Source organism: Oncorhynchus masou, chromosome 10 (genome assembly GCF_036934945.1).
Source record: "Oncorhynchus masou masou isolate Uvic2021 chromosome 10, UVic_Omas_1.1, whole genome shotgun sequence".
In the NCBI taxonomy this organism is placed as follows: domain Eukaryota; kingdom Metazoa; phylum Chordata; class Actinopteri; order Salmoniformes; family Salmonidae; genus Oncorhynchus; species Oncorhynchus masou.
Genome location: NC_088221.1, coordinates 37,509,783 through 37,526,831, shown reverse-complemented (window position 1 = coordinate 37,526,831; position 17,049 = coordinate 37,509,783). Strand labels below are relative to the sequence as shown.

Sequence of the window (17,049 nt, the reverse complement as noted above, 5' to 3'; positions counted from 1 at the left end):
AGGAGGAACCCAGGGCCAACAGCACCAGCATATGGTCTCACAAGGGGTCTGAGGATCTCCTCTCGGTACCTAATGGCAGTCAGGCTACCTCTGGCGAGCACATGGAGGGCTGTGCGGCCCCCCAAAGAAATGCCACCCCACACCATGACTGACCCACCGCCAAACCGGTCATGCTGGAGGATGTTGCAGGCAGCAGAACGTTCTCCACGGCGTCTCCAGACTGTCACGTGCTCAGTGTGAACCTGCTTTCATCTGTGAAGAACACATGGCGCCAGTGGCGAATTTGCCAATGTTGGTGTTCTCTGGCAAATGTCAAACGTCCTACACGATGTTGGGCTGTAAGCACAACCCCCACCTGTGAACATCGGGCCCTCATACCACCCTCGTGGAGTCTGTTTCTGACCGTTTGAGCAGACACATGCACATTTGTGGCCTGCTGGAGGTCATTTTGCAGGGCTCTGGCAGTGTTCCTCCTTGCACAAAGGTGGAGGTAGCGGTCCTGCTGCTGGGTTGTTGCCCTCCTATGGCCTCCTCCACGTCTCCTGATGTACTGGCCTGTCTCCTGGTAGCGCCTCCATGTTCTGGACACTACGCTGACAGACACAGCAAACCTTCTTGCCACAGCTCGCATTGATGTGCCATCCTGGATGAGCTGCACTACCTGAGCCACTTGTGTGGGTTGTAGACTCCGTCTCATGCTACCACTAGAGTGAAAGTACCGCCAGCATTCAAAAGTGAACAAAACATCAGCCATGAAGCATAGGAACTGAGAAGTGGTCTGTGGTCCCCACGTGCAGAACCACTCCTTTATTGAGGGTGTCTTTCTAATTGCCTATAATTTCCACCTGTTGTCTATTCCATTTGCACAACAGCATTTGAAATGTATTGTCAATCAGTGTTGCTTCCTAAGTGGACAGTTTGATTTCACAGAAGTGTGATTGACTTGGAGTTACATTGTGTTGTTTAAGTGTTCCCTTTATTTTTTTGAGCAGTGTATATAATACCAGTCAAAAGTTTGGACACACCTACTCATTCAAGGATATTTCTTTATTTTTACTGTTTTTTACATTATAGAATAATAGCGAAGACATTACAACTATGAAATAACACAAACGGAATCATGTAGTAACCAAAAAAGTTGTTCACTACATGATTCCATTTGTGTTATTTCATAGTTTTAATGTAACCAAAAAAGTTGTTGAACAAAAATATATTTTATATTCGAGATTCTTCAACGTAGCCACCCTTTTCCTTGATGACAGCTTTGCACACTCTTGGCATTCTCTCAACTAGCTTCATGAGGGAGTCACAGGGAATGCATTTCAATTAACAGGTGTGCCTTGTTAAAAGTTAATTCTTTCCTTATTGCGTTTGAGCCAGTCATTTGTGTTGTGACAAGGTAGGGGTGGTATACAGAAGATAGCAAGAAAAGGCCAAATAAGCAAAGAGAAACGACAGTCCATTACTTTAAGACCTGAAGGTCAGTCAATACGGAAAATGTCAAGAACCTTCAAGTGCAGTCGCAAAAAACATCATGCACGATGATGAAACTGGCTCTCATGAGGACCACCACCTCTCACGAAGACCCAGAGTTACCTCTGCTGCAAAGGATAAATTCATTAGAGTTAACTGAACCTCAGATTGCAGCCCAAATAAATGCTTCAAAAAGTTCAAGTAACAGACATCTCAACATCAACTGTTCAGAGGAGACTGTGGGAATCAGACCTACATGGTGGAATTGCTGTAAAGAAACCATTAGTAAAGGGCACCAATAAGAGGAAGAGACTAGCTTGGGACAAGAAACATGAGCAATGGCCATTGGACCGTGGAAATCTGTCCTTTGGTCTCATGAGTCCAAAATTGAGAATTGTGGTTCCAACTGGCGTGTCTTTGTGAGATGCAGAGTAGGTGAACGGATGATCTCTGCATGTGTGATTCCCACATGAAGCATGGAGGAGGAGATGTGATGGTGTGGGGGTGCTTTGATGGTGACACTGTCTGTGATTTTTTTCAAATTCAAGGCACACAACCAGCATGGCTACCACAGCATTCTGCAGTGATACGCCATCCCATCTGGTTTGCGCTTAGTGGGATTATCATTTGTTTTTCAACAGGACATTAAACCAAAACACACCTCCAGGCTGTGTAAGGGCTATTTGACCAAGGAGAGTGATGGAGTGCTGCATCAGATGACCTGGCCTCCATAATCACCCGACCTCAACCCAAATGTCACGCCCTGGCCATAGTTTACTTTGTATGTTTCTACGTTTTGGTTGGTCAGGGTGTGATCTGAGTGGGCATTCTATGTTGGATGTCTTGTTAGTCTATTTCTGTGTTTGGCCCTGATATGGTTCTCAATCAGGGGCAGGTGTTAGTCATTGTCTCTGATTGGGAACCATATTTAGGTAGCCTGGGTTTCACTGTGTGTTTGTGGGTGATTGTTCCTGTCTCTGTGTTTTGCACCAGATAGGGCTGTTTAGGTTTTCGCACGTTTGTTATTTTGTTAGTTTATTTCTGTATAGTCTCTCTATTTAAATAAAATGAATCACAACCACGCTACATTTTGGTCCGCTCCTCCTTCACCAGACGAAAGCCGTGACAGAATCACCCACCACAACAGGACCAAGCGGCGTGGTAACAGGCAAAAGCAACAGCAGGAGCAACAAAAAAAAAGGAATGGACATGGGAGGACGAATTAGACGGAGAAGGACCCTGGGCTCAGCCTGGAGAATATCGCCGCCCCAAGGAAGAACTGGAGGCGAGGAAAGCGGAGAGGCGCCGGTATGAGGAGGCAGCACGGCGACGCGGATGGAAGCCAGAGAGTCAGCCCCAAAATTTTCTTGGGGGGGGTCTCAGGGATAGTGTGGCAGAGTCAGGAGTCAGACCTGAGCCCACTCTCCCTGTTTATCGTGAGGAGCCAAGGAGGAGACCAGAACCAGAGCCGGTGTTGGAGGTGAGCGAAACAGAGACTGTGAAGGAGTTAATGGGGAAATTGGAGGAGAGAGTAATGAGGGAGTCGCTGTGTTGGTGCTTTAAGTATGGAAATCGCCCGACGGAGCGTGTCGGGGATTTGATGGCACCTGGGTCAGCGCTCCATACTCGTCCTGAGGTGCGTGTTAGTCGGCTGGTGAAGTTGGTGCCAGCCTCACGCACCAGGCCTCCTGTGCACCTCCCTAGCCTTGCATGTCCTGTGCCAGCACTGCTCTCAAGATCTCCAGTACGCCTTCACTGTCTAGCCCATCCTGTGCCACCTCCACACACCAGCCCTCCGATGGCAGCTCCCCGCACCAGGCTTCCTGTGCGTGTCCTCGGCCCAGTACCACCAGTGCCAGCACCACACATCAGGCCCACAGTGCGCCTCGCCTCTCCAACGATGCTGGAGCCTTCCTCCTCTACAGCGCTGCCAGAGTCTCCCGCCTGTTCAGCGCTGCCCGAGCCTTTCTCCTCTCCTGCGCTGCCGGAGTCTCCCGCCTGTTCAGCGCAGCCAGAGCCTTCCTCCTCTACAGCGCTGACAGAGTCTCCCGCCTGTTCAGCGCAGCCAGAGCCTTCCACCTCTCCTGCGCTGCTGGAGTCTCCCGCCTGTTTAGCGCTGCCAGAGCCTTCCTCATCTACAGCGTTGCCGGTGTCTCCTGCCTGTTTAGCGCAGCCAGAGCTGCCAGCCTGCATGGAGCAGCCAGAGCTGCCAGCCTGCATGAAGCAGCCAGAGCTGCCAGTCTGCATGGAGCAGCCGGAGCTGCCAGTCTGCATGGAGCTGCCAGTCTGCAAGGGGCTGCCAGTCTGCAAGGAGCTGCCAGTCTGCAAGGATCTGCCAGTCTGCATGGAGCAGCCAGAGCTGCCAGTCTGCAAGAAGCCGCCAGAGCTGCCAATCTGCATGGAGCAGCCAGAGCAGCCAGTCAGCATGGAGCAGCCAGAGCCGCCAGTCATTATGAAGCAGCCAGTGCTGCCAGTCAGCATGGAGCAGCCAGAGCCGTCAGTCTGCCAGGATCCGCCAGTCAGCCAGACTCTTCCAGATCTGCCAGTCAACCAGACTCTTCCAGATCTGCCAGTCAACTAGACTCTTCCAGATCTGCCAGTCAGCCAGACTCTTCCAGATCTGCCAGTCATCCAGACTCTTCCAGATCTGCCAGTCAGCCAGACTCTTCCAGATCTGCCAGTCAACCAGACTCTTCCAGATCTGCCAGTCAACCAGACTCTTCCAGATCTGCCAGTCAGCCAGACTCTTCCAGATCTGCCAGTCAACCAGACTCTTCCAGATCTGCCAGTCAGCCAGACTCTTCCAGATCTGCCAGTCAACCAGGATCTGCCGGAACCGTCAGTTTGCCAGACTCTTCCAGATCCGCCAGTCAGCCAGATTCTTCCTGATCCGCCAGTCAGCCAGGATCTGCCAGAGCCTTCCTCCTCTCCTGTGCTGCTGGAGTCTCCCGCCTGTCCGGCGCTGCTACCGGAGTCTGAAGAGCCCCTCTGTCCCGAGCTGCCCCTCTGTCCCGTGTTGTTAAGTAGGGTTGCCGTAGCTGGGAGGTCACGGAAGCAGACAAGGTGGGGGAAGACTGCGGTGAAGTGGGGGCCACGTCCAGCACCAGAGCCGCCACCACGGACAGATGCCCACCCAGACCCTCCCCGATAGGTTCAGGTTTTGCGGCCGGAGTCCGCACCTTGGGGGGGGGTACTGTCACGCCCTGGCCATAGTTTACTTTGTATGTTTCTATGTTTTGGTTGGTCAGGGTGTGATCTGGGTGGGCATTCTATGTTGGATGTCTTGTTTGTCTATTTCTGTGTTTGGCCTGATATGGTTCTCAATCAGGGGCAGGTGTTAGTCATTGTCTCTGATTGGGAACCATATTTAGGTAGCCTGGGTTTCACTGTGTGTTTGTGGGTGATTGTTCCTGTCTCTGTGTTTTGCACCAGATAGGGCTGTTTAGGTTTTTGCACATTTGTTATTTTGTTAGTTTATTCGTGTATAGTCCCTCTATTTAAATAAAATGAATCACAACCACGCTGCATTTTGGTCCGCTCCTCCTTCACCAGACGAAAGCCGTGACACCAAATGAGATGGTTTGGGATGAGTTGGACCGGAGAGTGAAGGAAAAGCAGCCAACAAGTGCTCAGCATACAGTTGAAGTCGGAAGTTTACATACACCTTAGCCAAATACATTTAAACTCGGTTTTTTGCAATTCCTGACATTTAATCAGAGTAAAAATTCCCTGTCTTAAGAATGTGAAATGTCAGAATAATAGAGAGATTGATTTATTTAAACTTTTATTTCATTCATCACATTCCCAGTGGGTCATAAATTTACATGCACTCAATTAGTATTTGGTAGCATTGCCTTTAAATTGTTTAAGTTGGGTCAAACGTTTCGCGCAGCCTTCCACAAGCTTCCCACAATAAGTTGGGTGAATTTTAGCCCATTCCTCCTGACAGAGCTGGTGTAACTGAGTCAGGTTTGTAGTCCTACTTGCTCGCACACACTTTTTCAGTTCTGCCCATACATTTTCTATAGGTTTGAGGTCAGGGCTTTGTGATGGCCACTCTAATACCTTGACTTTGTTGTCCTTAAGCCATTTTACCAGAACTTTGGAAGTGTGCTTGGGGTCATTGTCCATTTGGAAGACCCATTTGTGACCAAGCTTTAACTTCTGGACTGATGTCTTGAGATGTTGCTTCAATATATCCACCAAATTTTCCTTCCTCATTAATGAATTATTCTGAGGTCTTGGCTGATTTCTTTTGATTTTCCCATGATGTCAAGCAAAGAGGCACTGAGTTTGAAGGTAGGCCTTGAAATACATCCACAGGTACACCTCCAATTGACTCAAATGATGTCAATTAGCCTAGGGAAGCCTAGTGGTTGGAGTGTTGGACTCATAACCGAAAGGTTGCAAGTTCAAATCCCCGAGCTGACAAGGTACAAATCTGTCCTTCTGCCCCTGAACAGGCAGTTAACCCACTGTTCCTAGGCCGTCATTGAAAATAGGAATTTGTTCTTAACTGACTTGCCAGGTAAAATAAAAAATAACAGAAACCTCTAAAGCCATGACACAATTTTCTGGAATTTTTCAAGCTGTTTCAAGGCACAGTCAACTTAGTGTATGTAAACTTCTGACCCACTGGAATTGTGATACAGGGAATTATAAGTGAAATCTGTCTGTAAACAATTGTTGGAAAAATGACTTGTGTCATGCACAAAGTAGATGTCCTAACCAACTTGCCAAAACTATAGTTTGTTGACAAGAAATTTGTGGAGTGTTTGAAAAACGAGTTTTAATGACTCCAACCGAAGTGTATGGAAACTTCCGACTTCAACTGTATGTGGGAACTCCTTCAAGACTGTTGGAAAAGCATTCCTTATGAAGCTGGTTGAGAGAATGTCATGAGTGTGCAAAGGGTAGCTACTTTGAAGAATATAAAATATATTTTGATTTGGTTACATGATTCCATATGTTATTTTATAGTTTTTATGTCTTCACTATTATTCTACAATGTAGAAAATAGTAAAAATAAAGAAAAACCCTTGAATGAGTAGTTGTGTCCAAACTTTTGATTGGTACTGTATGTATTTTTTTTTTACAAAAGAAAGCAAAAACACAAAAGAAAAAAAAGATATGTTAAAGCTAATCTAGCCAAGTAGCCATTAAAAAATACAAATCGGACTGTGCACTAGTTCAAATTTTAGGCTACCTGTCCTGCACTACTATGGGGCAGGGGAAGTGTTTCAGTGAATGTTTCCCAAATGGCACCCTATTTCCTACATTGTGCACTACTTTTGACCACAGCCCTATGGACCAATGGTCAAAAGTAGTGCACTATATTGGGAATAGGGTGCCATTTGGGAGGCATTCTGTGAGTCACAATCCGCTTCTCAGAGGTCATGTAAGGTATTCTAATGAGTTGAAAGTGATGTCATACCCGGTATATAAGTCTGTAGCAGGGTGCTGGCCGGCAAACTTCTTTGAGAGCGCTATCAGACCTACCTGTGGAAGCAACACACCAGGGTGCCATTCCCAACTCCCATTCTCTGTTTCTGGGGATACTTTAGACGCTGCACTGGAAAACATGTTGTTTTGGCACAATCAGCCAGAGCCCTACCACCAGCATTCAACTGCAAGTTATATTCGGTAAGCTGACATCTCCAATTAGGAAACTTTAGTATGTTTTTAGATAACTTTAATAATCAGAAAAGTTTAATTCAGTGGAGAAAAAATGTATGAAGCCTTTAAGAAATTATTTTTAACATTTAAATGGGATTGAAAGCAGCAAAATGTTTCATATATTTTAATTAGCCCACAACTTCACCAATATTGTACTTGAGTGTTGTAGAAGCTGAGGCCAAGATCTTGCAAAATTGCTACTCTACATTTAAATCTGAGGTGCATTGGAATAAAGTACAAAATATATGGCTAAATAATGTTGTGCAAGGTGATTATGCATCATACAAGTTTATTAAAACATTTTACCTACCTACACCATAGTCAAGAAGTACTGATAAGATTAAACCTGGCTGACCATTGAGAATCCTCTTACTTATTTACGCTTCGATAATTAATGATCAACCGCACATTTTCCCCCTCCACTCTCGCTGCTCTCGCTCAGAGATGCCTTGGCGCCTTTCCTGAAACACGAGGAGGAACGGCACGCAACAGAAAATGGCGCCAAATGGTCTCCTTTCCAATATGTTCTCTGTGCAGCCACCTCGCCCGCTGTAAAACAGCAAGAAGAAACTCTGACTTATCTAAACCAAGGTAGCTAGCTATTCTTTCTTTATTACAAAAGTTATAGGTTGTTGGATAGAATTGAACTCATGGCATGTAATTGAGTGTAGGCCCACTCAGAAGAACATTCTCCCTCTTATCAGCACTGATACAATATGGAAAAAACATCCCTCCAGTAAACAGAACAACTGCATCACACACATGCTGCACGCTCATCTTTAGGCAAAGGAAGCTCATGTAATGGTCATATTCACTCTTTTTTTCTTTACATTTACTACCCACACAATATGAATGACACTTACATTTTAGTAAATCTTGTTCAGCTTATTTACATAGAGACACACAATTCCCCTTTAAATAGTCCCACATCAGGAATCTTGGATCTCTAGATATTCCACTTCAGTTTATGAAAGCACCCCCAGGGTATATAGTTGATTTTCATATTCATCTTATCTTGAACTGCATTTTCCCTCATTGTTCTCATCTTCTTGTTCTCTCTTGTGGTCTAATTTACGATCATCCATTGGATTTTTGTATTATGAATATATTGCATATAAGACGGCCATTTACCCAAAGTTACTAGGTAGGTTGCACATTTCGGTGAATGAAATTGCAAACTATTGGTAAAACAGCCCAAAATTATACAACCCCCACATAAAAAAATAAAAAAAAGTTAGTCTACTATGTAGGTCTACCTGCCTTTAAAATATGTTTATATGATATGACTATTGCACAGAAATACTTGCTTGATATGATGGAAATTGTAATAGTAAATTGCAAAGTAAAGATTTTTACTTGACAATTGGTGGGTTCAACCATAATCTGGTTGAAAACTTTTAGGGGGCACTGCAAAGGGTCTATGGGGGTAAACCCTGACTGTAAAATGATTTCTAAAGAAAAGGTGCTGATTGATTATTGCATTTCTATTCTTATACTGCCCCTTTTTCTGACTAATTGATTTCACGTTTTTCAATTTTAATCAGGTTTGTCTTAATGTTTTAAAATGTAGGTCAGTCCTACGAAATCCGTATGCTTAACAGAAAACTAGTGGAGTATACAGATATAAGCAGCAAATATGTTAAGGTAGGTTAAAGGTATTGTGTATGTATTTTTAACTTTCATGTGACCTCTTCTCTGACGTTTTTTTCTTTATCTGTTTGTATGTATCCTCCATTTCCTGAAACTGTCAACACACAGGTGACTCCTCAACCCTCTTCTTTCCACTTCGGGGGTTGGGCGGGTGCCATCTTTGAAGACTTGGTACTATCACCCATCTTCTCCCCTTCTGAACTTATACACCACCACACACTCAGCTCAGTTCAGCTTACCCTTCAACACATCAGCTTTATCGCACAACACATCACATACCTTCAAGTTGTCTTATTTGCTCTTTTTGCATAAGTTCATCTTACGTGCAATTCTGCTTTCGTCTATAGACTTTACTACTGGGAGTTATTCATAACGTTTTGACATCTTTTTACTTTGTTGAAATGTATTTCTTGTTTTTCTTTTTCAAATACGAAATGTGCATCAAGAACGTTGATCAATATAGCAAGGGAATTATTACAATCCTATGTTTGTTGTAAAGGAAACTGTGTTTAACTTTATTTAATTATTTAAAAAAGAACAAGTGGTATATTGAAGATGCCACTGGTTTATGAATAACACCCATTAGTACAACTCAAGTTGTCACTATGTGCACATTTTGTTGCAGGTTGTTATAATATGTTGGATCTATGATTGTTTTTAAGTGATTTGAATTATGGGAGTCGACTTTGATAAACCTTTATGTCTTTCACCAGTGAAATTCAATCAAATGACTTGGTTTAAAATCAAGGCAGATATCGGTATGCATTTTTCCATGAAGGGAAAAATGAAGTCATTTTAATTGAATTTAGCCATGTCCCAATACACATATCCATCCACTTGAAAGTTCTGTGTCGTCAGGCTGTCAGGAATGGACGGTCATATTTCGGTCGTGTTCAATGAAGCAGTCTAACGACACTAGAATGGAACAGGTGGCACTTGTACAAACAGATGACGTGTTGTGTCTGTCTATGTCCTTGTGCTCTGCGCAGTCACGCATGAGCCTCTGTGTAATAGGCTGAAATGAATGGAAACGTTGTTTTTACAGGTTGTTAATTTTACGATTTGATTTATGTTCTTAGTAGGTTTTAAATGTGCAATTAACTTAATACTAATGCAACAGTGAGGAGGAACATTGATTTATGTCCCTTCGTTTGCGTGGAAACAATAATGAAGTATGCACATGCAGTTGTCTAGTCTGTCGTTACCCATCCCGGCCAGGGCTTTAATAATGAACATCTTTATGTATGTGCTTTGTTCTCAAACGGTGACACTTCAAACAACTTCTACTGATTCCTCACTAAATGTCTTAATAACACAGGAAGAACTCATGGATATTTTATCTCATAGCTTCTGTCAACAAATAGTTTTGTTATGATGGCAGATTATTGCACAACCATCAGACATAATTGAATCTTATATGGCTTTAACCCCAGCATTATCTACCTTTCTATGCTTTTAGTCTATAGGAATCTGTGGCTGTTATTTGAAGTGTCATTCATATGAGCCGAAGCCAAGGGTGATGCAATCCATATGGATCTCCGCTCATTAATGCTGTCTGAATAAATTATCTGTAAATGGTTCTTCTGGGAGGTGGTGCGTAGCTTTTCGCACTTTGCCGAACGACACGATCGGCCACGTGCGAGGCTGCCTTGCCTAGTCACTGTGCTTCGTACTAATGCTTTGTCCTGCTTGTCCACAGAGCATTGTGCGTGTGGTGTTTCATGACCGGCGCCTGCAGTACACAGAACATCAGCAGCTGGAGGGTTGGAGATGGAACAGGCCTGGGGACAGAATCCTGGATGTAGGTAAGGCTGGTTGCCTGCAGACCAGAGAACTTCTTAAGTAAAGCCCAACCACAGTATGTTTGATGACTGACCTATGATATGATCTACATTGCCTTTGGTCTAATACTGAAGTGTAATTACTATGCAATTATTAGGTATTTACCGTTTTGACTAATCCTTTCTAAGTATCTACCTGGTAAAAAGGCATAATAATTTATTCTGACTTACTGACTTGATTGACTGTGTCCAGATACCCCCCTCTCTGTGGGTGTCGTCGAGCCTCGTGCGCACCCACTGCAGCTCAACACTATAGAGTTCCTCTGGGATCCCGTCAAGAACGCATCCGTCTTCATCCAGGTAACACGGTCAAATATCTATTTCCTTTCCCTGCTTTCTACCTTACTTTGGTCCTGGAATTGGGGTGAAAGTAAAATCATTAGACATATAAAAGGTTTTAGGAAGTGAGTTTATACAGTGACTTCCCACATCCCAGAGGGACTATTTTCCAATTCCACCCATCTCTTGCATTTGAAACTCTAATTACCATATAGAATGGCTCATGGATTGTGTATGTATGTTTGTTTGTGTTCAGGTCAACTGCATTAGCACTGAGTTCACCCCTAGGAAGCATGGTGGGGAGAAGGGAGTTCCCTTCCGTATCCAGATAGACACCTTCACTCAGAACGAACATGGAGAGTACCTGGAACATATGCACTCCTCCAGCTGTCAGGTCAAGGTCTTCAAGGTAAAGGGGCTCTTGGGTGGGTGGGTGGGTGGGTGGGTGTGTGTGGGTGGGGTGTGGGTGGGTGGGTGGGTGGGTGGGTGGGTGGGTGTGTGTGTGTGTGTGTGTTTGTGTGTGTGTGCATTTCTGGTTGTGAGAGCTATTAGTCCATTTAATTTCTTTGTGTACTTAATTTTTTCTTCTATTTTCTTTAAGCCAAAAGGAGCTGATCGTAAACTGAAGACTGATAGGGAAAAGATTGATAAAAAGTCCCATCAAGACAGGGAGAAATACCAATCCTCTCATGAAACCACCATGCTTACCGAGGTGAGGGACCCTAACACTGTGGCTTGTCACTTGACAAGCTATTCTGTCATAATATGTTAATATGTTGCTTAAGTCCACTCACGTTGATTGACTCCGTAGTCACTCTAACCAGCCCTTGATGCAGTTGTCTGTTAATGATTGTGACAGTCCGTCAGTGCCTTTTCTTTTGACGTCAAACCAACATGCTGGAAAAAACAGTGATTGTTTTCTACTAACCAGGTTTTAGGTTTCTAGGATTTCCCACTTATGTCTGTATCGGTCTACAATCACAATGTCCTAGTAAAACAGTAACCAGACGTACCTTTCTCTTTGCCATGGACATCTTATTAAAGTTAATTTCCTCTCTCTTTTGTTTCAGTGTTCCCCCTGGCCTGATGCCCCAAATCTCGGTAGCACTAACAACACTCCTTCCCCAGTCTACCACAGCTCCCCCACCTCATGTAGCTTTACTGATGGGTAAGACACCTCTCTTATCTGGATGAATTGAACTGTTTCATTGACTTAAATTGTTGATCATGAGGTAAATATAGGATTTATCTGTCTTTGTGCATCTATGGCAGTTCAGTTGCACACCCACCCATTTCCTGAAGAACCGTTATGTAGGACAAGAGGTTAGCCAAATTGGATCCTCCATTATCTACAGTGCAATCCCATTGGATCTGCCTATTTGCACTCGTCTTATCAGGACAAGGCATTACTTAATGACCCAACTCTTGTCATCTTCCCCATTTGTGTGACACTTTACTTTTATAGCAACAGCTCTCCAATCCAGCAGGGGGAGCTGATTCTGTCCGGCTGCTCTTCTGATGTAAGTAATGGGAGAAGTAGTATTAATGCCATTGCTCTCATCTCTTATTTTTTTAGGCAATTGTTTGGAGACAGTGGGGAGTCAGTGGGTGCTATAGCTACTCATTTCAAGGGCTCTTCTTCTTTTTGACATGTAGCACCTTGTGCCATCGTCCTCACCGCAGGACACGCAGCTGTGGCTTCAGCTTCACAGGTTCTCGCCTTACTGTCGGCTCTTCTCCAGGTTCTCAGGTAGTGTGTGTGTGGTTCAATTAACGCAAGACTAAACCTTAAGACCTAGTTGTATGTTCCTGAACTCTGTTGCCAGAGCATCCATTTCCTTGACAATGTTATGCCCGTTTCTAAGACTATAAACCGTTCTTTGTAGCTTTTTGTTTTGATGCATGTAATTGATATCTGAAGGACATTTCCAGTGAAAATTTAAATATAGATTATTTTTAAAGTGAAATAATTTAACACCTGAATGACGCTCTGATGACTGTCAGTCACTACAAATCTATAATTGCTTCTAACTTTGTAGAAAGGCCTTAGCAGAGAATAATCCGGGACTTTTCTCTCTCTTTATGTCCTTGTTCCTCCAAAACGTCATCAGACCAGTTTGTAAGTGACTGTGGATCTTCTGTGAATGTTGTAGGTGCTGACCTGTTGAAGATGAGCAGAGAGGACCTGATCCAAATCTGTGGTCCGTCAGATGGCATCCGGCTGTTCAACACCATCAAAGGAAGGTGAGACTAAACTGCAGTGGCAGGAAGACTAATCCAATATACATTTTTTGGCAACACTTCACATGTTTAATTAGTACTTTACTCAAGTGTGTAACTTTTATCCCACATTTACCATGGTCAATTCTGGATGGGTGTTATTCGTCTTTACTCTGGACAGGTGTATACAGCCCCGCCTCACCATCTATGTGTGTCAACAACAAGCTAGGAATCAACCACAGACAAAACCCGGGGGGGGAGAGGGTAGGTTACTGTACATCTCCAATTATTGTGGGTACTAGTTATCTGACACCAAAGGACCCTTTCTCGGACAAAGATAAGCCTAGTCCTGGACTAAGAACCTCCAGTGACTTTCCAGTATTTCCCATATCATGTTTTAGCTGGTGATGATCTCTAGCCCTCAGCTAATCGCCTTTCCTCCTATGTCTATAGTGTACCATGCTCTATATCTGGAGGACCTGACACTGGGGGACCTCTCAGAGAAGATAGCTCTCCTTTACAGTGTAACTCCCCAGCAGATCAGCCACATCTACAGACAAGGACCCACAGGGATACACATACTGGTCTCTGATGAGGTGAGAGAAGGCATTGGTCAGAGTTCAGATGAAGGATATAGTGTATCTACAGATTACTATTTGATTTTCAAGCATTTGGTTAGTAACCCTCTGACCTTCTCCTCCAATGCATTTTCAGAGGGAGACAAAGTTTTGAAAATAGACATTTGTTGAGTAGTTCTAGGGGTTGGGGTCATGGGTAGTGTTTCTATCAGTGAGTAGTGGTAGTGGTTGGGGTAATGGGTAGTGTTTCTATCAGTGAGTAGTGATAGTGCTAGTGGTTGGGGTCATGGGTAGCGTTTATCAGTGAGTAGTGCTAGTGGTAGGGGTTGGGGTCATGGGTAGTGTTTCTATCAGTGAGTAGTGATAGTGCTAGTGGTTGGGGTCATGGGTAGCGTTTATCAGTGAGTAGTGGTAGGGGTTGGGGTCATGGGTAGTGTTTCTATCAGTGAGTAGTGGTAGGGGTTGGGGTCATGGGTAGTGTTTCTATCACTGAGTAGTGATAGTGGTAGGGTTTGGGGTCATGGGTAGTGTTTCTAACAGTGAGTAGTGGTAGGGGTTGGGGTCATGGGTAGTGTTTCTATCACTGAGTAGTGGTAGGGTTTTGGGTCATGGGTAGTGTTTCTATCAGTGAGTAGTGATAGGGGTTGGCGTCATGGGTAGTGTTTCTATCACTGAGTAGTGATAGTGGTAGGGTTTGGGGTCATGGGTAGTGTTTCTATCAGTGAGTAGTGTTAGGGCTTGGGGTCATGGGTAGTGTTTCTATCAGTGAGTAGTGATAGTGGTAGGGTTTGGGGTCATGGGTAGTGTTTCTATCAGTGAGTAGTGGTAGGGCTTGGGGTCATGGGTAGTGTTTCTATCAGTGAGTAGTGATAGTGTTAGGGTTTGGGGTCATGGGTAGTGTTTCTATCAGTGAGTAGTGATAGTGCTAGTGGGGTTGGGGTTGTGGGTAGTGTTTCTATCAGTGATCAGTGATAGTGTTAGGGTTTGGGGTCATGGGTAGTGTTTCTATCAGTGATCAGTGATAGTGCTAGTGGTAGGGGTTGTGGGTAGTGTTTCTATCAGTGATCAGTGATAGTGTTAGGGTTTGGGGTCATGGGTAGTGTTTCTATCATAGTGTTTCTATCAGTGATCAGTGATAGTGTTAGGGTTTGGGGTCATGGGTAGTGTTTCTATCAGTGAGTAGTGATAGTGCTAGTGGGGTTGGGGTTGTGGGTAGTGTTTCTATCAGTGATCAGTGATAGTGTTAGGGTTTGGGGTCATGGGTAGTGTTTCTATCAGTGAGTAGTGATAGTGCTAGTGGTAGGGGTTGTGGAGTTGTTAGGTTATCTGTATTTCCTCCAGAGGCCCGGTGTTGGTTGTTTGTGCCCTGGGCTGGCATGGGTCAGTCAGCTTGGGTCACTAATATCACTAATGGCCCTGTGTAAATGGCAACGGCATAGAAAATCAATCATTAATGACTGGTAGGAAACAGGGGAATGTAGAGCTATGGATGCAGAGGAACTACAACAGAATCAACTGGCTCAGGCTGTTATGGCCAGCGCTGTTTCCATGCACTTGATTATGATGTCTGGTTACTGATTGACTACCAGCATCAAACAAATGAAGAGAAAGATGCCATTTAAATTTCAAATGAATATCTTCTTAATTTCTTCTTTCGCAGATGGTGCAGAACTTCACAGAGGAAACAAGCTTTGTTGTCAACACTCTGAAAGGTCATATTTCCCTCACTAACCTCTTAAATGCACAGAACCTCATGTAAATAAGCAATTTGTATACTTATTTAATGTTTTAACAGAGCTAATAGTTGTCCTATGTTAATCTTCTAATTGCAGATGAAAAAAGTGATGGCTACCATGTTGTGTTGAAGTGACTGGAGGACAGGTCTGGAGTGGATAGTTTAGATCCCTGTTCAAGTGTCTGGAACGTATAGGGATTGTTGTGGAGTATTGAAACTTTGTAACATTGAATAGTGCAATTGTATATATTGTTCATAGCTTATTCTATATATCATGTTCCTGTCCAGGCATTGCAATAACTCTGAAAGTGTCCTTGAGACAGCTTTTTAGTTCACTTTTTTAAATGTATTTTTTTATTAAGTTATTGGTTAATTTTGATGAGATGTGTAATTCGTTTAAATGCATGGTTCATTACTCCTGCAAAATGGACATGTTTAAAAAAAAAAGTAAATATCATAAAAATCTATTTAAAATCACTCTTTAAGTTGTTGAAATGTATCATAAAGTGTTGCTCAAAGAAATCCAAAATATACTACATTATTGGCATTCCTTTGTTACGATCTGTAGTTGTTGATTTGTTTGATGTTACATATTAGAAGGCAAACATTACTTTCTGCGGTATCAGTACATATTGTTTCATAAAGAGTGAGGACCAACTATTTTCTAGGGGTCACATTCAAGTATTCATTCTGAAACTTACTTTGATTTCATCTTCAAATGATATCTTTCCTATCCACATGGTTTATGTTTATTCAATAGTGTTTAGCAATACTACAGTGTTTCATAAGTGATGTAAAGTATTAACTCTGTTTGCTTCGGGCCACAATTGCTTTACCTATTTTAAACATTTGAATTAAAATAATCTAGACAAATATTTCAACCCCCAGTACAGACTTACAGATAAGGCAAATGAACAAATCATACAGCTGTAATAGCTAAGGATTCTCTCCTGCTTCTGTTATTTATCTCCCATTTAATGGAACATTTTATGTACAGCATATCAGTTGTTCCACATACCTGTCCTGAAATTTAAATAGCTTGATATTGTCCAATATGTTAAGTATTACTGCTAATGCTTGAATTTTAAGGAAAAAAAACTTGACTGCCATGACTGTGATGATGTGATTTCACTCAACATAAAGAATTTTGCACTGCTCTGTACTATTCTTCTGAGTTCAATTTATCATTCACTAACATTTGTTACAGTATAAACAAGATCAGCTCAATGTATTTAATGAAGAATGTTAAGTTCCCCAACAAGAAAAACTAAAATTGTCACTCAAACTGAAAGAAGAACTAACGAAGAATCACTGACAACAACCAAACTAAACAGGTGTTTTTGGAGGGGTTCTGAAAGACACTCATGGGGTTGTCCACTAAAAGTTGACTAGTAACAACAACAACTGGGTCCTAAAAGACACCCACCATCAGTGCAAACATTTGCCCAAGAGGCTAACAAAAGAAAATCCCACACCAAAGATAAAGATAGGAATCAAACCCAAAAGTGGAGCAAAACAAAAACAGGGAAGATCAGATAAAGAATAGCACCTGGGCCAGCGCAGGTGAAACACCTTCCCACTAACGAGATGGCAACCA

The 17,049-nt window shown here is 43.2% G+C and overlaps 1 protein-coding gene across 4 annotated transcripts; it reads left to right on the top strand.

The window, feature by feature from the left end:
• The first annotated feature begins 6,960 nt into the window (after nucleotides 1-6,960).
• Nucleotides 6,961-16,614, top strand: tfcp2l1 (transcription factor CP2-like 1). 4 transcript variants are annotated; one of them, XM_064976696.1, is made up of 16 exons: nucleotides 6,961-7,116; nucleotides 7,592-7,740; nucleotides 8,720-8,793; nucleotides 8,908-8,970; nucleotides 10,499-10,604; nucleotides 10,834-10,940; nucleotides 11,176-11,328; nucleotides 11,521-11,631; nucleotides 11,990-12,087; nucleotides 12,385-12,439; nucleotides 12,576-12,669; nucleotides 13,073-13,163; nucleotides 13,321-13,403; nucleotides 13,593-13,735; nucleotides 15,378-15,429; nucleotides 15,550-16,614. In XM_064976696.1, the coding sequence occupies exons 1-16, from the start codon at nucleotides 7,055-7,057 to the stop codon at nucleotides 15,585-15,587; spliced, it is 1,479 nt and encodes a 492-aa protein (XP_064832768.1). In that variant the 5' UTR covers nucleotides 6,961-7,054; the 3' UTR covers nucleotides 15,588-16,614. The 4 variants fall into 4 exon arrangements, with proteins under 4 accessions (XP_064832768.1, XP_064832767.1, XP_064832771.1 ...); XM_064976695.1 differs by having other exon boundaries at nucleotides 13,031-13,163; XM_064976699.1 differs by lacking the exon at nucleotides 8,908-8,970.
• Nucleotides 16,615-17,049: the final 435 nt, after the last annotated feature.

Coding starts and splice junctions, on each gene's coding strand:
- tfcp2l1 (XM_064976695.1), top strand. CDS start 7,055: ATGTTGTTTTGGCACAATCAGCCAGAGCCCTACCACCAGCATTCAACT. Junction 12,670..13,030: donor GCTCTTCTCCAGGTTCTCAG/GTAGTGTGTGTG, acceptor AAACGTCATCAG/ACCAGTTTGTAAGTGACTGT. Junction 13,736..15,377: donor ACATACTGGTCTCTGATGAG/GTGAGAGAAGGC, acceptor CTTCTTTCGCAG/ATGGTGCAGAACTTCACAGA.